The 23,479-nt window shown below is 41.7% G+C and overlaps 2 protein-coding genes across 3 annotated transcripts in view; both read left to right on the top strand.

The window, feature by feature from the left end:
- The window catches only part of LOC118368248 (lateral signaling target protein 2 homolog), a 61,551-nt gene extending 59,055 nt beyond the window's left edge, over nucleotides 1-2,496 (top strand). Inside the window, exon 14 of the mRNA XM_035752199.2 lies at nucleotides 84-2,496. Coding sequence (XP_035608092.1) covers nucleotides 84-215 — 132 coding nt within the window. The 3' untranslated portion in view covers nucleotides 216-2,496. The remainder of the gene's footprint in view (nucleotides 1-83) is intronic.
- A 750-nt stretch (nucleotides 2,497-3,246) lies between these two features.
- Nucleotides 3,247-23,479, top strand: part of LOC118368247 (fibroblast growth factor receptor-like 1) — a 61,328-nt gene continuing 41,095 nt past the window's right edge. The window contains exons 1-2 of one of the 2 annotated variants that reach the window (XM_052496831.1): nucleotides 3,247-3,635; nucleotides 6,168-6,263. In XM_052496831.1, coding sequence (XP_052352791.1) covers nucleotides 6,179-6,263 — 85 coding nt within the window. In that variant the 5' untranslated portion in view covers nucleotides 3,247-3,635; nucleotides 6,168-6,178. The remainder of the gene's footprint in view (nucleotides 3,636-6,167; nucleotides 6,264-23,479) is intronic. The other variant, XM_035752197.2, reaches the window with a different exon arrangement.

Raw genomic sequence — 23,479 nt, 5'->3', positions numbered from 1 at the left:
ACAGATCTCTTTAAGTATTGTACTATGTAAAATAAATAGGTAAACAATCAAATATACCTTGTTTGTTCTACGTGTCATTTCAGATCTTCTGCTCTCGCTGCTCCTCCCACTCAGCCCCGTTACCGCGGTACGGCCAGGTGAAGCCCGTTAGGGTGTGTACACACTGCTACATGTTCCACGTCACACCGTTCTACAGCGACAAGACTGGCATCTGACCCCTGCTGTACCAACAGACTCCACCGCCTCCCTGCCCCCTGCCTCTACAGAAGCATATCCAGGGGATATGAGGCTATATTCAAAGTAAATCCCCAACTGCACAGAGCGACCTTAACGATCAACTTCATCACACTGCACGGCAAAGCAAGGCAAGGCTTTGAAATAGGAGGACATGGATGAGAGCGCAGAGAGATGAAATAAGGTCGGATGTGAAGGCACATAAACTATGATTATTATTTTTGAGATGCTACTTCTGCCTGAAAGGGACCCACGGCGCCTGATGCTATGCTGTCCTCCTCCCCTCTGACTCACTGATGCCTGTCTGTGGAGGCAGAGGAAGAAGAAAGAAAACAACCGACTGGAAATAGGGTTTTGTACTGGCATGTTGCAAGGCTACTCTGGACAGGTCCAGTGCTTTAGGAACAGCTTCTAGGGCTGTTTGAAGCTGAAAAGAGAGAGAAAGCCTGTGGAACATTTCTGTTTTATTGCTTGTGTATAAATAAAAAAGGCCTTCTGACATCATGTCCTATGCTTTAGTGGGCTTCCCACACTTGTGCCAGAGCTCTCTCAGGGCTCCGATGTTAATTTAAAGAATGTAAGTCATAATAAACATGTAAATTAAGGATAATTATGTTGATAGTGATGATAATCTCCGCACCACTGATCTCACTTGTTTGGCCAAAATGGCTCTAAAGGTTTTAATTTTAGTTTGTCATGTAATTCCTGATGCTGTAATGATGAGGAGGGGAAAGCAATCCTCACCAGGCTACCTATCAGCGAAGCAACAAAAAAAGAGATTTACTCCTAGAATGGTTTAGGTATAGATTCCTCCCACGGAAATGTGTGGAGTTTTCAGCAATGCTTTAAACGGCAATGAATGTGTTATATCGTTTAAAGACATGGGATTTTGATTATAGCGACCATGTCTCAAAGGACACTTAAGTTGTCTGGCCTTTTAATAACAATGTGGACAGTGGCCATTGCTCTTTCAGTCATAACATTGAATGTTTTTAATGATTTATCTTGTTCCCTACCCACCCCAACCTTAACCGGTGTAACTCATCAACCTCTGAGATTGATGTGGTCACATCAGTCACTCTCTCAGGCATTGGATACCCCCTAGTGGAGAGAGACTGTAAACTCCTACCACACATCATCAGCACCAAGATTATCTGTGATTATTAGAATCATGGTGTGCATATCACATACTAGTTAAGAGGTTCATGAGGCTTGTCTCCCATCAGTTGGTTAAGGCAGCAATGTTTTTTTCCCCCCTTCTGTGTATATTGTTGCAAAGCACATTTATCTTAAGTCATATTTTAACTCCCAGTGGTGGCACTGATCAAATCAAATCAAAGTTTATTTGTCACGTGCGCCGAATACAACCTTACAGTGAAATGCTTACTTACAGGCTCTAACCAATAGTGCAAAAAAGGTGTTAGGTGAACAATGGTCAAGTAGCACTGATAGCACACTTATCTAGACAGGTGTCACTAGAATAGAGACACAACTCTCCGACTACACTAAGCAGGTCATTGGTGTACATTCTCATTATCTTGTTTACATACCAGCTGCTATTGCAGAAACATATGTGATCTGTAGTGAAATCAGTTAGAATATGTTACAAATATAGTCTCATACCATTAAGTTGTTAAAAATGTTTTGTTACATCCTAACCTGGTTATATACATCGTCTCCATACCTCTCTGCACAATATAGTACTGTTCCCAGTTGATAACCACTTCCTCTACTGTTATATCATCATATTCCTGCTCCCTCTAGTCATCTCTGATGCAGAGGGAACGCTTCCCCATCTGGGTTACAATGGAGAATGAGTTGGAGTTGATGTGGATAGAGGAATGGCCAATCTGACATAACTGTCTCAAACAACCATGGCTTTTTACACTTCAAGGCCACATCAGTTATATCAAATCTGCGCTGTCTTATAAGCTAATTCTCAGGCTTCATCTTGTCTAGACCACTCACTACTTATACAAGTTTTATTTTTATTGAGGAAAATATAAGAACTTTTAAGAGATTGTCATTTTAATTTTATAAAGAACAAAAGTAAATTATGTAAATGTATAAATCTATTACTCCTTTTTCTGTATAGAGGAATGATGCAGTAATTCAATGACTGGACGTCCTATTACTTCAGAGCTTGTTCTTATTTTGTAAAGACTAGCTACATTTCAATAATAAGAGCTATGTGGAACATTGGGAAAATGTAATAATATGATTTAAATGTCATGAAAATTAAATGACTTCCTCTTTGAATAAGTGTTTATTGTCATTTATGTCTACATGTCATTGTTATTCTCTCAGGCAGGTGTGACATTTGTCAACTCGTCATTGATACATACGGTCTTGGCACTTGAGTGTAGACACCTTCAAGCACAATATGAATATGATGAAAAAGGATTTCATGGAACATTGGAACCTGCCTCTTGTGACGTTCTCAGGGCAGATACATCCCAGCCCCACTGGGTGGCAGCACCTATTCATTTGATCCCTCATTGGCTGATATCTGACTGATAGTATGCAGTTGTTTAGTATTTATTAGGATCCTTATTACTTCCTGGGGTCGAAACAGGGTGTCTTCAATATGTTATCCATACATTAACACAACTCACCCCTAACAATTAAAATGTTTCCTTTTCATAATTCATTTTAATCAATTGATGTTATGGGCGTTGCTGAAAGTCTACTCTGTTTTGTTCTTCTGGAGTTAGGATAAAGTTGCCTCAATGCTCAGGTCAGTGTTGTATTTTCCCTCCTAATGGTCAAGGTCAGGAATTAGGGAGGGAAACCTCGTCATAGATCTGTTACAGGGGTGACATTCACCCCTGATTGTCAGCATTGCAATTGTTTTAAATTACTGTGAATTATTTTGACAACTTTAAATTGTGGCATATACAATTACATATTTGACTCGTGTAGGGGCTATTGGATCGTGATAGTGAGAAATAAAGAGTTAATTTTGATAGTTACCCAGTCCTTATATGTGATTGGTCCAAAATTGAGAGCTGGGATTAGACAGCGCTGCCCTGCTAAATCTCGTAGTCGATGAAGTAGAGTCTACTGTAGATACAGATGGGATACAGACTTTAAAAACGATCTAACATTTCCAGTTTATCGAGAAATTAATTCAGCATTTTAATGGATACCTATGTGTGATAAATGTACGCATTTGATTGTATGCTTTGTCTGATTGACAGTTTTTCCATATAGCCGATCTATGCTGAAAGGATATACAGTCATGCAGCGCTCATTAATTATAGTGGTGGTCAAGAAAGCGCCGATAAGATCGGCCACTGTCAATAAATAAATGGAGACTGCGAGGACTTGTATGAGAATGGGTAACAAGTGTTTTATAAAGAGGCTGATACGAGGTTAACTTCATTCACTGGAAACTTCAGGTATGTCATTCATAAAAAACATTGTTGTGCAAAATATACAGAGCATATTACCTTTTTCACACGATTAAATGGTTGGCAATAGTTCATAGAAATATTATTTATTTAATTTACTATAAAATAAGACATGATTGGCTGTTATCTATTGGTTGCTTACCTATATAGTTGTATGGATAAAATTACTATTCAATGAATTTGCCATCATGTGTAATTTTTAGATATGGTCAAATGTTATATACAGTAATTAATGAATGCAAATGGTGACAGATATACAATATAATACAGCTGTGTATCAGATAAGAAATATTCATTTTTACTTGTAGTATTTGTTGAAACATAAGGGTCAGTCTGTGAGGGCAGCATAACTTGAATGAGTATGTGCCATATACACCACAGATACAGAGCCTTCAGAAAGTATTCATTCCCCTTGACTTATTCCACATTTTCTTTTTCCAGTCTGAATTCAAAATGGGTTAAATAGATTTTTCTCTCTCACCCATCTACACACAATACCCCATAATGGCAAAGTGAGGAAAAAGTTTTGTTTGACATTTTAGCTCTGTATATCATTTTTAATAAATTAGCTATCTCATTTACATAAGTATTCACACCCTTAAGTCAATACATGTTAAATCACCTTTGGCAGCAATTACAGCAGTTTGTTTTTCTGGGTAAATCTCTAAAAGCTTTGTACACCTGGATTGTACAACATGTGCACATTATTCTTTTAAAAATTCTTCAAGCTCTGTCAAGTTCGTTGTTTAATCATTGCTAGACAGCCATTTTCAAGTCTTGCCATAGATTTCCAACATTCAATGTCGTCTTGGTAAGCAACTCTAGTGTCTATTTGACCTTGTATTTTAGGTTATTGCCTTGCTGAAAGGTGAAATTGTCTCCCAATGTCTGTTTGGAAAGCAGACTTAACCAGGTTTTCCTCTAGAGTTTTGCCTGTGCTTAGCACTATTCCGTTCATTTTATCCTAAAACAAAATCCCTAGTCCATGCCGATGACAAGCATATCAATAACATGATTCAGCCTTGTATTCAGGACATAAAGTACATTTCTTTGACACATTTTTTGCAGTTTTACTTTGGTACCTTGTTGCAAACCAGATTAATGTTTTGGAATAGTTTTTATTCTGTACAGGTTTCCTTTTCAGTCTGTCATTTAGGTTAGTATTGTGGAGTAACTTCAATGTTGTTGATCCATCTTCAGATATCCCCTATCACATCTGTTAAACTTTGTAATTGTTTTAAAGTCACCATTGGCCTCATGGTGAAATCCCTGAGCCACGGCAGCAGCTTCTCTTCCCGTGGTCCAGCAAAATTAAGGCAGTTATACATTTTTTAAAATATTACAATACATTTCACAACAGATTTCAGGCCTTAACTATCACATATCTACAACACAAAATACGTATATATGTGTGTGTGTGTCTCTTCACCGACCCCGCTGTTCCATTTTTATCAATTTTTTTAAAACTTATCTGATTTTACTACTTGCATGAGTTGCTTGATGTGGAATTAGAGTTCCATGTAGTCATGGCTCTATATAGTACTGTGTGCCTCCCATTGTCTGTTCTGGACTTGGGGACAGTGAAGAGACCTCTGGTGGCATGTCTTGTGCCGTATACAACGCGGTCTGAGCTGTGTGCCAGTAGTTTAAACAGACAGCTTGGTGCTTTCAACGTGTCAACACCACTCACAAATACAAATAGCGATGAAGTCCATCTCTCCTTTACTTGGAGCCTGGAGAGATTGACATGCACATTATTGATGTTAGGTCTCAGTCTACATTTAAGGGCCAGCCGTGCTGCTCTGTTCTGGGCCAATTGTAACTGACTGCAGCTCTTTGTTAAGTGTTGCAATGATTTCACTTGCTGTGGTAGCTGATGTGTATAGTGTTGTGTCATCAGCATACATAGACAGGCTTTTCTCAGAGCCAGTCGCAGGTCATTAGTAAAGATTGAAAAAGTAAGGGACCTAGACAGTTGCCCTGGGGCATGCCTGACTCTATCTGGATCATTTTGGAGAGGCTTCCATTAAAGAACACCCAGCATGTTCTGTTAGACAGGTAACTCTCGATCCACAATATAGCAGGGGATGTAAAGCAGGGTATTGTGTGTAGGCCAGAGACACAAAATCTCAATTTAATCCATTTTAAATTCAGGCTGTAAAAAGTCAAGGGCTGTGAATAGTTTCTCAAGGCATTGTATATATTGAATATAGATAAATATACTAACACAAAGGGTACATATGTTATTGTGTCAATCAATCACATGATTTTTAAAATGTGCATAGCTGCACTATGTGTTTTAATTTATAAGAGAAATCCCCATGCATTTCAATTCCATTATGGCAGAAACCAACAGCCATGACACATAACTGTGTCGGACTGGTTGGAGCATATATATTGTTCACATCATCTAACAAGGCAAACTGCTTTCCCTGGGGATGGATGTGAGTTCTGCTGTATGCACTAATACAATCTGGAAGGCCTGAGTGTTTTTATATATTTTGACCGTATGTCTTTTAGATTTGGGGAACATGAAGTTGTCTTCAGTCAGAATGGGAGTCGTCAAGGTCATATTGCTCATCTTTTTGGCCATTCTGTTGTCTGACTGTGCAAGGGGTGAGTAACATCTTTGGGATATTTATTTTATTTTTCTTAACTTTACTACCTTTCTTTCTGCCTTTCTTTCTTTCTTTCTTTCTTTCTTTCTTTCTTTCTTTCTTTCTTTCTTTCTTTCTTTCTTTCTTTCTTGGCTACACAGTAGGGTCCAATCGTTTTAGTGAAATATTAGTAGATAAATTGGTTAGTCTAAGTTAGTTTGACTGCTGTGGCTTTTTGTTTTTACACAGAGAAAAGCTCAGTTGGCTCTAACTTCTTTACACTAAGAAGTAAGAGGGAAAAAGTAGAACAAAAACTCTAAACAGAACCCAAAATCAACAGTGGGGAAGTAGCGAGAAAACCAACCCAACTCCCCCCTTCAGTGTGGGATCTCTTCAGTCATGGCCATACAGTATGTGTGTGTGTGACTGTGTGTGCATGCACCACAGCTAAACCAAACATACACATCCATCAGCTTCCCAGGGTGAAAGAACACAAATCAGTCCAGCTCTCCCAGGGTTGTTCCATCGATCAGACTGTCTCAGCATCACGTCTGTGTTTGTGTGTCTGTTTGTGTCTGTGTGTCTGTGTGTCTGTTTGTGTGAGATTCCCACAATCAGGGAGGAATAAGCCGGAAATCCGGAACCCTCCAACCAGGACTTCGGGAAAACCAGGAAAGTTGTTGAAAGTTCCCGGATTTTTGCAACCCTAACCATGACAGTGTTGTGTGCTATTGTTCAGACAACTGTCTGCATTGATTGAAATTGTTAAGACAAATGCAGAATGCATTGTATAATTATGTGTATCATTTCCACAATATCACCTGTCATCAACGGCTGAACATGTCCAGAACAGTTCAGTAGAGTTTGAAAGTCAAAGAAAATAAATCACCTTTTCAATTAGAGTGCTTTGAAGCGTTCACATAGACTTTTAGTGTGTTCTCCAGCCTCTTGAAGTGGTAAACCAGGCATCCTGTTCTATGCCTCTCTCCTTTTTTCTCAAACTCAGTATGGCAGCAAATGGAAGTAGAACCTGCATGTGGCTAACAGAGCATTGCAATACAGGGCAGGTGCGGGGCCACTGCTGGGTTCGAGGGGGGGGCAGATTACATCTGGGATTACAGACAGTGCCTTATTCACAGCAGGACAGGCGAGCATTCGCAATGCTGCTAAAGTGAAAGTGAACAAGACGTGGAGGCTAAATAAGATTAGACAGGCAATTATGTCTGTTTACAGATTTACACATGTCAGAGAAAGGATACAATTGCTGACTGCTGAGAGGAAAACAATACATCCTAATCACACAGAGATTAACCAGTATATCAGCTAAAAAAATAGTCACATCTAGTCTGCTTTTCATACTTTCTTTCTGAAAGTGATTGTAGAGGTATATACAAGTGTATTGTATCCAAGACAGAGAAAAATTAACATGTACTATTGTCAAACATCGTATTCTCCGTTTTAAGTGACCATGTTTTAATATACACTGAGTATTACATTTAGAACACTTGTTCTATCCATGACATGACATATCCATCACAAGGTGATTCCAGGTGAAAGCTATGATCTTTTATTGATGTCACCTGTTAAATCCACTTCAATCAGTGTCGATGAAGGGGAGGAGACAGGTTAAAGAAGGATTTTTAAGCCTTGAGACAATTGAGACATGGATTGTGTATGTGAGCCATTCAGAGGGTGAATGGGCAAGACAAAAGATTGTGTCTGTGAATGGGGTATGGTAGTAGGTCCAAGGCGCACCGGTTTGTTTGAAGAACTGAAACGCGGCTGGGTTTTTCATGCTCAACAGTTTGCCGTGTGTATCAAGAATGGTCCACCACCCTAAGGGCATCCAGCCAACTTGACACAACTGTGGGAAGCATTGGAGTCAACATGTGCCAACATCCCTGTAGAAAACTTTCGATACCTTGTAGAGTTCGTGCTCGACGAATTGAGGCTGTCTGAGGGAAAAGGAGAGGGGAGCGCAACTAAATATTAGGAAGGTGTTCCTAATGTTTGGTATAACCAGTGTATATTTTAGTTAGTTACATTAAATAATTTAGTCAATTTAATGAAATAATCTATTGGACTAGGATTATTAGGATTATTTAGGATTATTTTAATTGTCAAGCATGCTGCACTGCAGGGGGAAATTAAGTCTCCAGAATTTGATTGGAAAGTGGACTGGACAATCCCTTTGAGAGAATGATGTGACCACAAGCTCCCAGTTATGACACAATGTGATCCAAGTGTAACAACTTCACTGTTTGATATCCTATGAAATAAATAGTTTTGATTGGAGACATGGTTTTGTAGACAGAGTGTGTCCTGGCTGTAAAACTGTCCCTATAAAAGTTAGCATCATTGATAAATGAAAATTAAATTATACAGGAGACAATCCTTTTGAGTTACGTGTGAAGATATAGTAACATATTGGAAGTGTTTAGCGGTTTTATCAGGTATTATATAAGCATTTAAACCTAAGTCCAACTTAAAGGACACAAAATGATAATGAGCTTGCTGCTGTCAGTCACCTCACCATACAATATCTGATCATTTATCCCACTACGCCAGGCAAACCTAAGACACCCCCCAACCCCTCCCCTTGTGTTCCCCCAAGCAGCTGTAGGAGGTGCTCAATGATGCGTCCCAGCAGAGCTTCAAATGTGGTAACAGGACTGGGGACCCCTGTGGTATAGTAACTGGAATGCAGCAGCCGGGACATATGGACCTGCTGTGTATTCTGCAGGCCTGCTCGGTGACAATGAGAGGATACAAGGTGTCCCTAGTACTTACCAGCATTCCCCCTCTGTCTGTCTGTCTGTCTGTCTGTCTGTCTGTCTGTCTGTCTGTCACACTCACACACACACACACACACACACACACACACACACACACACACAGGAATTATCACATGGCTCTTATAGGAAACAGAATTGCAGTGACATCTATACAAATTGTGTACTTTGTTTGTAGGCGAAGCCAGTGATTTTTGATGCAGACGAGTATACTGAATCAACATGTCACAAGTAGCATATTAGCTTGACATGAGAGTTTTTAACATCAGACAAATGTTTACTCATCTATACCTCCTGAGCCATCTGAATACATTTAGAGCATACAAACTGCTCAGCAACTCTTTTGGAAAATATACATTTTATAGGAGAGTTACATCATGGTTTTATAACAAGAAAGTACTTTTGGATAAATTGTATGCCAAGGGCCTTTAAAATCACAAGGCCATTTGGCTCTCAGTCAGTTTTCCATTTCCTTTAAACATAATGAGGCTAGTTTCCCAGTAACCAAATACCCCAAAGTCCTCTTATTTTTTGTAAATATGGCCCAAGTAGTAAGAAGGTAATGACACAGTGGTGTTCTGGCACATGAGCCCAGCTGGAGAAACAGAGGGAGAGTAGACCAAGGGGAGAGTGAGAGAGTGAGAGAAGGAGTGAGAGAGAGTGAGAGAGAGGGAACGAGAGAGAGAAGAGAGAGAGAAAGAGAGAGGGAACAAGAGAGAGAAGAGAGAGAGGGGGGGTCTAAACAGTACTGTAAAATCTTTGCCATGTGTTTGAGTAGTCCCCTCTGAAAACACTTGATTTATAAATGACAAATAAAATCAATGTCATCAGATTCGCCCATGAAACACCAGAAATTAAATAGAGCGGATTCAGCATAAACCCACCAACACCCACAGACCCACCCAACTCAGTGCTGTCCGACCGATTGACATGCCACCTCTGAACTCTGCGGGGTTCCCCATGCCACTTTAGTACCAAACAACAACCACTGCTCGCTCGCCATACCCCTTACACATGTCTCCCTTCTCTCTCTCCAGACCCTCTCTCTGCATTTCCTCCTGTTTATTACCAGTGTAAAGCCAGAGGAAGTGAACTAAGTTAATGTGCTGTCATTAAAACAAGGCATGGAGCTGACCTTTACTCCCACCCACCCTCACTCAGCTCCCCAATAGCTCCTATTTACTGAGTCTGGGACTGGGGGTCTATTTGCAGAGAACAATGGGCAGATTATTACATGCACTGGTCCCCCCAGTCGGACATAGCAGCACTAATTAATTTTAAACACTCTTCATCCCTGTGGACTAAGTTTATTTGCAGTCTATTAGAGTGTACTGAAAACCAGGGACTCATTTTACTGAGGGGCTGCGATTTAGAGGTGCGTGAGAAGGAGTTACGAGAGGGAGCTACGCTCAGGGTTTCTTGTATAAGTGTGTCTTTATTCGTATGTGTGTGTTTTATTAAGCACACAGCAATTGCTCTGTGAGAAGTTATGATAATGAGATACCCAAGGAGCAGAAATCAATTTGGAAACCCTAGAAGTATGAGTTACCAGCAGTGGTGTAAAGTACTTAAGTAAAAATACTTTAAAGTACTACTTTTTATTTTTTTTATTTAACTAGGCAAGTCAGTGAAGAACAAATTCTTATTTACAATGGCGGCCTACCCCGGCCAATCCTGGATGACGCTGGGCCAATTGTGCGCCGCCCTATGGGACTCCCAATTACGCCCGGATGTGATACAGCCTGATCCAGCCTGTGATACTTATTTTCCACCATCATTTGCAAATAAATTCATTAAAAATCCTACAATGTGATTTTCTGGATATTTTCCTTCTCATTTTGTCTGTCATAGTTGAAGTGTACCTATGATGAAAATTACAGGCCTCTCTCATCTTTTTAAGTGGGAGAACTTGCACAATTGGTGGCTGACTAAATACTTTTTTGCCCCACTGTATATATAATATATGTACTTTGTTAAATTTTTGGTTCAGAAAACTTGGGGGGACAAATAATACCACCCGCAGGCCTCCAGTTGGTGAACCCTGTACTACATCATACCACTACTACTACCACTGCAACTACTGTGTCTACAATTAACAAATACAGCTGCATATATCATTACCACCACCACACACTGCTGCCCCTGGCAAATCTATGGAAGGGAGAGGAAGTCTAGGAATGGACCTGGAAGAGGAAGGTGTCAGACTTCACCCCACAGAGAGGAGAGAATGGAAAGAGCTATACGTGGTGATGACGGAAATTGTGATAAGCCATAATGGGGGTCAATTGCGTTTACTTTAGTGAGCCATAATCTGCATGAGCAACAGTGCCAGCTTTGACATCGTTAATCAAATGAAATTTCTCACATGCGCCAAATACAACCAACAATGCAGTTTTAATAAAAATAAGAGTTAAGAAAATATTTATTAAATGAACTAAAGTAAAAAATAAAATAAAAAGTTACAATAAAATAACCATAATGAGGCTATATACAGGGGGTACCGGTACCGAGTCAATGTGCAGGGGTACAGGTTAGTCAAGGTAATTGAGGTAATATACATGTAGGTAGGGGTAAAGTGACTATGCATAGATATTAAACAGAGAGTAGCAGCAGCGTTAAAAAAAAGGGGGGGGTCAATGCAAATAGTCCTGGTAGCCATTTGATTAGCTTTTCAGCAGTCTTATGGCTTGGGGGTAGAAGCTGTTAAGAAGCCTTTTGGACCTAGACTTGGCTCTCCGGTATCACTTGCCGTGCGGTAGCAGAGAAAACAGTCTATGACTAGGGTGGCTGGGGTCTTTGGCAATTTTTAGGGCCTTCCTCTAACACTACCTGGTATAGAGGTCCCGGATGGCAGGAAGCTTGGCCCCAGGGATGTACAGGGCCATACGCACTACACTCTTTAGCGCCTTGCGGTCGGAGGCTGAGCTGTTGCCAAACCAGGCGGTGATCCAACCAGCCGGGATGCTCTCGATGGTGCAGCTGTAGACATTTTTGAGGATCTGAGGACCCATACCAAATCTTTTCAATCTCCTGCGGAGGAATAGGCATTGTCGTGCCCTCTTCATGACTGTCTTGGTGTGTTTGGACCATGATAATTTGTTGGTGATGTGGACAACAAGGAACTTCAAGCTTTCATCCTACTCCACTACAGCCCAGTCGATGAGAATGGGGGTATGCTTGAGCACAGAGTCGTGGATGAACAGAGAATACAGGAGGGGAATAAGCACGCACCCCTGAGGGGCCTCCATGTTGAGCATCAGCGTGGCAGATGTGTTGTCAACAATCACCACCTATGAGTGGCCCGTCAGGAAGTCCAGGATCCAGTTGCAGGGTGAGGTGTTTAGTCCCAGGGTCCATAGCTTGGTGATAAGCTTTGAGGCCACTATTGTGTTGAATGCTGAGCTGTTGCCAATGAACATCCTTCTCACGTAGGTGTTGCTTTTGTCCAGGTGGGAAAGGGCAGTGTGGAGTGCAGTAGAGATTGCGTCATCTGTGGATCTGTTGAGGCTGTATGAGAATTGGAGTGGGTCTCAAATCAAATCCAATTTTATTGGTCACATACACGTGATTAGCAGATGCTATTGCGGTAATAGTAATATCTAACAAATTACACAACATATACCCAATACACACAAATCTAAGTAGGAATGAAGACCATATACATATATGGACGAGCGATGTCAGAGCGGAATGAACTAAGATACAGTAGAATAGTATAGAATACAGTATATACATATGAGATGAGTAATGCAAGACATGCAAACATTATTAAGTGACTAGTGTTCCATTACTTAAAGTGGCCAGTGATTTCTAGTCTACGCCTATAGGCTTTAGCCTCTAATGTGCTAGTGATGGCTGTTTATCAGTCTGATGGCCTTGAGATAGAAGCTGTTTTTCAGTCTTTCGGTCCCAGCTTTGATGCACCTGTACTGACCTCGCCTTTTGGATGATAGCGGAGTGAACAGGCAGTGGCTCGGGTGGTTGATGTCCTTGATGATCTTTTTGGACTTCCTGTGACATCGGGTGCTGTAGGTGTCCTGGAGGGTGGGTAGTTTGCCACCGGTAATGCGTTGGGCAGACCGCATCATCCTCTGCAGAGCCTTGCAGTTGCGGGTGGTGCGGTTGCCGTACCAGGCGGTGATACAGCCTGACAGAATGCTTTCAATTGTGCATCTGTAAATGTTTGTGAGGGTTTTAGGTGACAAGCCACATTTCTTCAGCCTCCTGAGGTTGAAGAGGCTTAGTTGCGCCTTCTTCATCACACCATCTGTGTGGGTGGTCCATTTCAGTTAGTCAGTGATGTGTACGTCAATAACTTGAAGCTTTCCACCTTCTCCACTGAACCCTCTGCTTCTGATCCTGAAGTCAACGATCATCTCCTGTCATGCCCTGATCTGTTTCATCTGTTCCTGTGATTGTCTCCACCCCCTCCAGGTGTCGCTTATTTCCCCTAGTGTATTTATCCCTGTGTTTCCTGTCTCTCTGTGCCAGTTCGTCTTGTATGTTAAGCCAAGTCAACCAGCGTGTTTTTCCTGTACTCCTTTTCTATTTTCTTGTTATAGTCCTCCCGGTTCTAACCCCTGCCTGACTCTGGACTTCTTTCCCGCCTGCCTGATCATCCTGCCTGCCCTGACCTTGATTCTGCCTGCCCTTCGGTACCTATTGGACTCTGATCTGGTTTTGACCTTTTTGCCTGTCCACGACCATTCTCTTGCCTATCCCTTTGGATTAATAAATATTGTAAGACTCCAACCATCTGCCTCCTGTCTCTGCATCTGGGTCTTGCCTTGTGCCTTGATAAGCTCCTTTGTTTTGTTGACGTTGAGTGAGAGGTTGTTTTCCAGACACCACACTCCCAGAGCCCTCACCTCCTCTCTGTTGGGTGTCTCGTCATCGTTGGTAATCAAGCCTACTACTGTTGTGTCGTCTGCAACCTTGATGATTAAGTTGGAGGCGTGCTTGGCCACGCAGTTGTCGTGACGTTGTATTAGTGAATATGTTGCTCATTGAATGATTAAAAGTTTCTAATTGCGTGATTAACTGAATCAAGCAATTATTAACTCATTAACTTGGGAAACCATGGGAAAATACGTTTTTATTGAGTTTATATTTCCCAAATGAACTCTAAGAATATCAGAATATCGATTTTACAACAGCTGCTAATTAATCAGTTACCTCTACAATCTCGTTCTGAACGTCATATAGCCCGTGAATCTGCACGGGCCCAAGTCTCACCAATGAGTTCGTACCACACCAATCTTAGTTGAATATTTAGTTACTAGAAAGCTAAAATTATGATAAAAGATACACATACACAAAAACACATTCTAGGCTATTGATTAGAACTTAGTATAACGGGCCAACACACTATGGTGCGGGTTACCCAAAATGGGGATTTAAAAGAGAGAGAAAAAGAGAATGTACACGAGAGAAATATAAATTTGGGTGAATTTGTCAGCTATGCTTATTCTAACCCTAGCCTTGCCCCAAACTGCCGCTCTTATGGGTCAGAATATAATGATGTAATTACGTGGGGAAGGTCTCCGAGGATTCTCCGCGTGGACCGTTCAGGCTGCTCAATGACGCACTTCTCCGGTGCACCTCTCTGGTCGTCCTCACCATTTCAGTGTCCTTTTGGGTTAGTAGTCTGTTTCCTCGCCCTTGTTCTGGAAGGGCTCTTCGGAGGACAGACCGCTCTGTAGCTCAGAGCTCACAGCGTTTGAATGAAACAGTGTAGATACCACGATTCGATGGGAAGTGGAAGCTAGGTGGTTCGACTAAAATTCACCCGCTTAGACACAGCTACTCATCCGTAGCTTGGGTAGAAAAAGATTCTTTGTCTTCAAACTTGCGTTGCGTTTTGGGTTCATTTACTTTTTAGACCTCGGCTGCAGCTTGGGTCACATAGTCTCATCTGTAAATTCTTTACTCACAGGTTTTATACCCTCGTGTCAGAAGTGGGCGTGACCGCCTTTAGGGCCCTTCTCTGGGCGTACCAAGTTATGGGCAAGGTCTAGATTTTATTCAAATCCAATTTCACATTTCATCTTTACCAAAACATTATCTTTGACTTGGACATTTTCCATACAACGTACAATGTATAAACATCAAACATATACTAGGTAAACTGTTGACGTTACAATGTTTTCGTAATAACGTCATCTATTAACCTTTAATAACAAAACAAAAATGACATACATTTTCATATTCCATCTATTGTCATGACCACCATTGTGGCTGACGGAAACCATTGTTCCAAAGTCCCTTTATTTTATGTTTAATGTTTTGAGGCTGGTTCTCCATAGTAACAGGACAAAAGGAATTTGTCTGTGGCCTAAGATTTACCAGGGGCATGAAGGTTCATAAAAAACCCACAGCTTCAGAGATCTCTCCTCCTCTGTTGGGGTTGAGAGATTATCTGTAGGGTTGTGGTCTCCTGTAACCTGACCTGATCAGGACAGTCATGACAGTCCCCCTCTGGTAGGTTCAACTTGGAATGATTCTGCATGTTGCAACCCACCATAAGAATGACCATCGGATGTCCTGGTTTGTGGATCATCATAGCAGTCCCCCCCCCCTTTGGTGGTTCACCCTGGTAGGATTTCCGCAAGTTGAGGACTACCGCCAGAATGGACCTGGGAGGTCTGGCAGTGGCTCTGTGTTCCGGCCCGTCGTCCGGTTATCCCGGCTAGTGGACCTAGGCAGTAACTGGGCAGACGTTAACAACGCACAACACTCAGGCAATACATCATTACATTTCCTCCCCAAACGAGCGGCATTGGGCTCTACTGCTTCCTAAGTGTCAAAGGAAATTAAACGAAAAATAATGGAATAAAAACATAAAGGTATACAAAACACCTTAATCATCTAATTTGGACTATGTTCTATATATGTCCAAGATCTTGGCTAAATGACTCTATCATGGCATTGTCTCTAATGTCATGTCTAGGGTGATCCTACTTGCAGGTGGGTGGTTAAGGCACTTGGAAAAACTTGGCTGACTTAACGAGTTCGGGAGAGGAGGCTGGGACTGGGCCCCTTAAGGGGATCTATTGCCAACTTTCCAAAAATCGGAATCGCTTCCGTCCCACGGGTGATTCTAGCATAAGACCTCATTAGGTCTTCCATTGCATGTGTGCGCCTGTGTACGTAGTAGGTGCACACGTCAAGGGAAATAAGACCAAGGATCATATTAACAGTCAGGATACTGTCCGGCACATCCAAGAGCGGGCGACAGACCAATCTTTTGGACGGTAGTCAGTCGGGTCAACTAAAAGTGCCTCATCCAGTACGCTAAGATCAACAGTCATGGGTCCCTCGTACTGGATTTGGTTTTGAATGGCTTGTGGTAACTCAAGGGAACGTTTAGCAAAAGCATCCGGCATTTCAATCTCGGTGTCTATCCTGTCGTCGGGAAGTTGGTATAGAGCGAGGTTGTTTATGTGAATAATCGCCACTCTCTGGTACCCTAACAAAAACAGTCTGGTTGGGGAGGTTCAATTGTGTGATGGAGTCATGGCGTTCGTAAGTCATAGTGGCGGACGCGAATGGCCCCATCCCTGGCTGTTAGTTTAGCTCTACAGCGTTCTTCGCTGGTGATAGCTTTAATACCACAAATACGCTCAGTGTTATCCCTGACAAACGGTTTGCTAGGACAGAGGTAGTGGACATCTTTGGTTAGAGTACACATTAACAGGTTAGGGGTGAGATAGAAATCTGGGTTGTTTTCCTGGTAAGCTACAACTGGGGGCGTGGCAATCTTTATGTGGGTACTGTCGCGCCAAAATCCTACATTGAGAACTGTTTTCAATCTATAGATATTCTCCGATTCAACAACCGGCAACGTCAGTAGAAATCCCACTTCATTACGATTACGATTACTTGTATTGGGATGGCCGACCCCAGACTATAGGCCAAATGTGACTGTAATGGCCTTATCGTGGTTGAAGTACCTGAGGTCAATATGTTGTGCAACATTGAGAGGGGCACTAGATATGAGGGATTCTATTCATGGCCAAGTGGTCCATAGAAGAGCTAACTTCACAGAGAAAATCTTCCAGTAACAATCGAACCAATTGGACCTGGGCATAGTCATGGTTCATGACCTCTGCCAGCTTTCCTACAGACAGGATAGTTTTGTTCAGGAAAGTAGCGTGTGTGTTGACCACCAGAATAGTGTCCTGGAGAGACTTGGTTGGTTGTGGTCTCCTGTAACCTGTCCTGATCAAGACACAGTCATGGGTGAACAGGGAGTACAGGAGGGGGATGAGCACGCACCCTTGTGGGGCCCCTATGTTGAGGATCAGCGGAGTGGAGGTGTTTTCTACCTTCACCGCCTGGGGGTGGCCCTTCAGGGCGGGGTTCAGACCCAGGGCCTCAAGCTTAATGATGAGCTTGGAGGGTATTATGGTGTTGAATGCTGAGCTATAGTCAATGAACACCATTCTTACATAGGTATTCCTCTTGTCCAGATGCGATAGGGCAGTGTGCAGAGTGATGGCGATTGCATCGTCTGTGGCGGTAAGCAAATTGAAGTGGGTATAGGGTGGCAGGTAAGGGAGAGGTGATATGATCCTAGTCTCTCAAAGCACTTCATGATGACAGAGGTGAGTGCTACGGGGCGATCTTCACGGCTGCTGTCCCTGTACAGGGATCAACATCAGCGGAAATTTCAGAGTGACAACTAATAGTACTCGATACAACTCAAACTTTCATTAAAACACACATGCAGGGTACTCAATTAAAGCTACACTTGTTGTGAATCTAGCCAACATGTCAGAATTTTAAAGTGCTTTTCGGCGAAAGCATGAGAAGCTATTATCTGATAGCATGCAACCCCCAAAATACCCAAAGGGGACGTAAACAAAATAATTAGCGTAGCCGGCGCTACACAAAACGCAGAAATAAAATATAAAAAATTCCTTACCTTTGACGAGCTTCTTTGTTGGCACTCCTATATGTCCCAAAAACATCACAATTTGGTCTTTTTTTCCGATTAAATCCGTCCATGTATACCCAAAATGTCCATTTATGAAGCCCGTCTGATCCAGGAAAAAACTGCTTTCCAAAACGCAACGTCATTTTTAAAAATTAACTTCTTGCATCGAGCCATCCCGGATCCGGTATCGTGACTACAGCCTCAAGCTCATTACCATAACGCAACGTTAACTATTCATGAAAATCGCAAATGAAATGAAATTAATCTATTTGCTCTCAAGCTTAGCCTTTTGTTAACAACACTGTCATCTCAGATTTTCAAAATATGCTTCTCAACCATTGCAAAACAAGCATTTGTGTAACAGTATTGATAGCTAACATAGCATTTAGCGTAGCATTTAGCATTAGCATTCAGCAGGCAACATTTTCACAAAAACCAGAAAAGCATTCAAATAAAATCATTTACCTTTGAAGAACTTCGGATGTTTTCAATGAGGAGACTCTCAGATAGCAAATGTTCAGTTTTTCCTGAAAGATTAATTGTTTAGGACAAATCGCTCCGTTTTCTGCGTCACGTTTAGCTACAAAAAAAAAACCTGTATCCAGGATTGTGTAAATCTATCCGCAAGCTCATGAGCTTAACACAACGTTAACTATTCATGAAAATCGCTAATGAAATGAAATTAATCTATTTGCTCTCAAGCTTAGCCTTTTGTTAACAACACTGTCATCTCAGATTTTCAAAATATGCTTTTGAACCATAGCTAAACAAGCATTTGTGTAACAGTATTGATAGCCTAGCATAGGATTATGCCTCTCTTTCAGCATGCAACATTTTCACAAAAACCAGAAAAGGATTAAAATAAAATCATTTACCTTTGAAGAACTTCAGATGTTTTCAATGAGACTCTCAGTTAGATAGCAAATGTTCCGTTTTTACAAAAAATATTATGTGTCGACTAATCGCTCCGTTTTGTTCATCACGTTTGGGTAAGGAAAAAAACAAATAATAATAATATTAAGTCATTAACACGCAAACTTTTTTCCAAATTAACTCCATAATATCGACAGAAACATGGCAAACCGATGTTTAGAATCAATCCTCAAGGTGTTTTTCACATATCTATCGACGATAAAATCCTTCGTGGCAGTTGACTTTCTCTTCTGAAGAAATGGAACGCGCATGGACCTACAGATTACGCAATAATTTCGACACGGGACGCCAGGTAAATGTAGTCTCTTATGGTCAATCTTCCAATGATATGCCTACAAACACGTCACAATGCTGCAGACACCTTGGAGAAACGACACAAAGGGCAGGCTCATTCCTGGCGCATTGACAGCCATATAAGGAGACATTGGAACACAGCGCCTTCAGAATCTGGGGCATTTCCTGTATGAAACTTCATCTTGGTTTCGCCTGTAGCATTAGTTCTGGGGCACTCACAGATAATATCTTTGCAGTTTTGGAAACGTCAGAGTTTTGTCTTTCCAAGGCTGTCAATTCCATGCATAGTCGAGGATCTTTTCGTGACAAAATATTGCGCTTAAAACAGGCACGTCTTTTTATCCAATAATGACATAGCGCGCCCATAGGTTGAAGAGGTTAACAAAGTTGCCTATAAACTTTGACAAAACACTTAAAACTACTTTTGTAATCCAACTTTAGGTATTAGTAAACGTTAATAATCGATCAAATTGATCACAGGGCGATCTGTATTCAATAGCAGCAAGTCTTGAAATCATGGTCAATATTCTCCCTTTCATAACTTCCTCCGGTGTACTCGACGACAGGAAGTGCCTATTTCTCATTTGACCAAGGATAAACTTCAACCCAATTGCCAAGACTGGCGACATCGTGTGGAAGCTGTAGGAACTGTAAACTGGACGCAATCTATTTTCCCTTGCCATAGACAATTCAGAGACTGGCGACATCGTGTGGAAGCTGTAGGAACTGTAAACTGGACACAATCTATTTTCCCTTGCCATAGACAATTCAGAGACTGGCAGAGTGATATTTTTTTGGTGTTTTTTTGTGAACAGTTTTCCTTGAGATTTTGCCTCCTACACACGTTCTGTTATAGTCACAGACATGATTTGACCAGTTTTATAAACTTCAGAGTGTTTTCTATCCACACATACTAATCATATACATATACTATATTCATGGCATGACTAGCAGGACGTTGAAATTTTGCGCGATTTTTAACAAAAATCTCTTTAAGAGGTTTTTCAGTTACCTTTGAATTCTTGGGTACAGGAACAATGGTGGCCATCTTGAAGCATGTGGGGACAGCATGGAGAGATTGAATATGCCCGTAACACACCAGCCAGCTGATCTGCTCATGCTCTGAGAACGCGGCTAAGGATTCTGTCTGGGCCAGCAGCCTTGCAAGGGTTAACACTTCTCGGGTCTAGGGTTTCTGGGATGATGGTGTTGGTATGAGACATGAACAGTCTTCCAAAGCAATTCATGGCTACAGATGTGAGTGCTACAGGTCGGTAGTCATTGAAGCAGGTTACCTTGGTGTTCTCGGGCATAGGGACTATGGTGGTCTGCTTAAAACATTTTGGTTTTAAAGACTTGGTCAGGGACAGGTTGAAAATGTCAGTGAAGACACTTGCCAGTTGGTCAGTACATGCTCTGAGTACACGGCCTGGTAATCCGTCTGGCTCTGCGGCCTTGTCAATGTTGACCTGTTTGAAGGTCTTACTTAATGGGCGCTCTAATTAGCATTCTGATGGAATCTCAATTATTTACTTATTGTCTGCTCCCATTCACTGTTGTCATTCTCAGCTGTATGGAAATTGGTAGAATAAAGTGTGAATAGGATTGTTTATAATCTGCCTGTCATATGAAGGTTTGTCTGTGTAGGCCTACATCATGAGTTTGTTTGGCTCTGGGTGGGTGGGACTTCAGGCCACACACTCTATCCCTGCTGGGTGAATGGAGTGATAGACAGACTAAATGGATTCATGGTGCCCTATTTAACCCATACTGATCTCATAGAGTAGTTTACAATGGACCAGAGAGCTGGTCTGATTGACATGTCATCATTCAAACGGTATTCACCTGCATGCGTTTTTTGGTTTGATTGTTTGAGATTAACAAAACATAGTTTCCTTCGATTCAATATTTGAATTGAGGGATATCTTATTAAATCCTCCACCCACTGGTCTCCAAGTTATAGAATGTCATAGTATCACTATAACAAACAATAAGAGTTCCAAGCTCCAGCTGCATATTTCCCTGTAGATATGGAGGGCATGGCTGCTGTGTTACACCCTTGGGCAGAAAGAGGGGCTGTAGCCATTGGGAGGGAGGGAGCCCGGAGGTGGGTGTTAGGGGACGCCCTGTGAGACCCTTACAAGTGACCTTACAATAACATTTCAGCTACGCAGTGGGAAGTGTTTATCTTGCGCAACCTCTCCTTTCTCAGCCTCTTTGCTGCCCTCCCCTCCTCCCCTCCTCTCTATTTTCTATTTTCTTTCGAGGAGTGGAGAGCCCCGTCACACCTCTGTTTCACAGCTGTTCTCTCAGTCACTCAACAAACAAAACGTTGGGAATCTGAAGCCTCTCACCCCTCAACAGGAGACAGAGAGTCTCATTTTCCTGTAGATGTTAGCGTGTGGATTTATGCTGTGGACTGGGGTTTCTATGCAGCTGTGCACAAGGCAGATTTCAGAGCTCTCCCTCTCTCTGCCCCTTTGCTTTCTCCCTCTTTTAGGCAAGTATAGACTTCTCATTTTGCTCAATGGTAGGATAAGGGGATGTTTTAAGCATTATATTGCTCATCTTGTAATCTTGTATGCTGATCTTGCCAGAGCCTTCTTTAGTTGATGTTTAATTGTCTCCTTAGTTATCAGAATTCCAAATCACTGGGATATCTCTTGAAAATGTTCTGAAAATGAATGGCATCTCACAAGTTTATATTTATACTCGAGCACAACAGACCAATACAATGCATGGTACAAAACCCACTACACGCAGTTACTGATTAAATATCCTCCCGAGGTCCTCTCCTAAAATCCTCCCTAGGTCCTCTCTTAAAATCCTCCCTAGGTCCTCTCCTCTCAGGGGTATTCACTGGAAATCACCCGCAGTTCTGACTCCCCCCCTCCAACCTCTCCCCTGCCTCCCCTTCCACGCATTTTGTTCTGCACTTAAAAGGTTGATTGAAATGTTATGGTGGCAACAGCGATGCCTTGCTGGGTCAAAAGAAAGCAGAGCCAAGGGATGGCTGGGATAACAAGGGCTGAATGAGGCCTCCACAGCTTCCACCATACCCCCCTGCTCTGATCAACATCCCTCTCTGCCCCACTCGCAGTTGGCCTCTGATGGGCGTCAATGAGGCCCAGCATGGATTTTTGCCTTTTCACTGTTTCACTGTTTTACTTTGGGAATTATTTTTAGAATTTGCAAGTTCTATTCTGTATGCAGTGTCTCTGTCGAATGGAATAGGCATTGTGTTGGATAGCCTTTGTTAATTGGGGAATGTTGTCGTAATATGTCAGAAATTGAGTTCTGATGGGGGAGACTGTTGGAATGGAATTTGCTAAAATGCCAAATATCACCCTACTGTAATTGTTGAAATTCTTTATTTTTAATATCGATCATCACTCTCAGGAACCAAAAGTACCAATGTAGGTTCTTAATTTGACCAGTATTGTTAAAGCAAAATAATCTTGCATCAACAGAATTTTTACATTTAGTCCATAATGTTGGTTGATCGGGGGTTAGGCTATTAGCTGGTCAAAATTAGACTACATGAAATGTGCAATACTGTGTTGGTGTGAGTTCTCAATGCATTTATGTCTATCTTGAAGCTCATCTCAGCAATAAAAGAGTGATCAAATTAAGATCCTACATATGTAAGGAACCCTTTTTGTTGTGAACTTTATATATACGTAAGGGACCCACTTAACGATGAATTGTTTACGATGAATGGAAAAATATGTCCAGTTTTGACATGAATAATAGAGGAGACTGGGGACAGGAGAGGAATATGTTTCAGAAGCTGAGAGTATGATCTGTCATATTTTATAGTTGGGCTACTGCTGTTCCAGCCTGGAATTCTGCACCCTGCAGTGAAACTGATTTGATTTCCTCATGCACAGGGATGTGATTTTATGCTCTGGCTACAGCTTTGGGCCAGGATGCACATGGAGTGGGGGAGGGGGTCTGGCTTACACATGGATATTTTTTGGGAGGATTCCTTCCAGGCTTGGTATTTGGTATTTTATTGGGATCCCCATTAGCTGTTGCGAATCAACCGCTACTCTTCCTGGGGTCCACACAAAACATAAAACATGACATAATACAGAACATTAACAGACAAGAACAGCTTAAGGGCAGAAGTACATTTATTTTAAAAATATATATTTAACTTTTATTTAACCAGGTAGGCCAGTTGAGAACAAGTTCTCATTTACAACTAACAATAACATAATAGAAAAGTCTATATACAATGTGTGCAAATTTAGTAAGATTAGGGAGGTAAGGCAA

The sequence above is a fragment of the Oncorhynchus keta genome, chromosome 35 (assembly GCF_023373465.1).
Source record: "Oncorhynchus keta strain PuntledgeMale-10-30-2019 chromosome 35, Oket_V2, whole genome shotgun sequence".
Lineage (NCBI taxonomy): Eukaryota > Metazoa > Chordata > Actinopteri > Salmoniformes > Salmonidae > Oncorhynchus > Oncorhynchus keta.
This window is presented reverse-complemented; position numbering and strand designations above follow the sequence as displayed.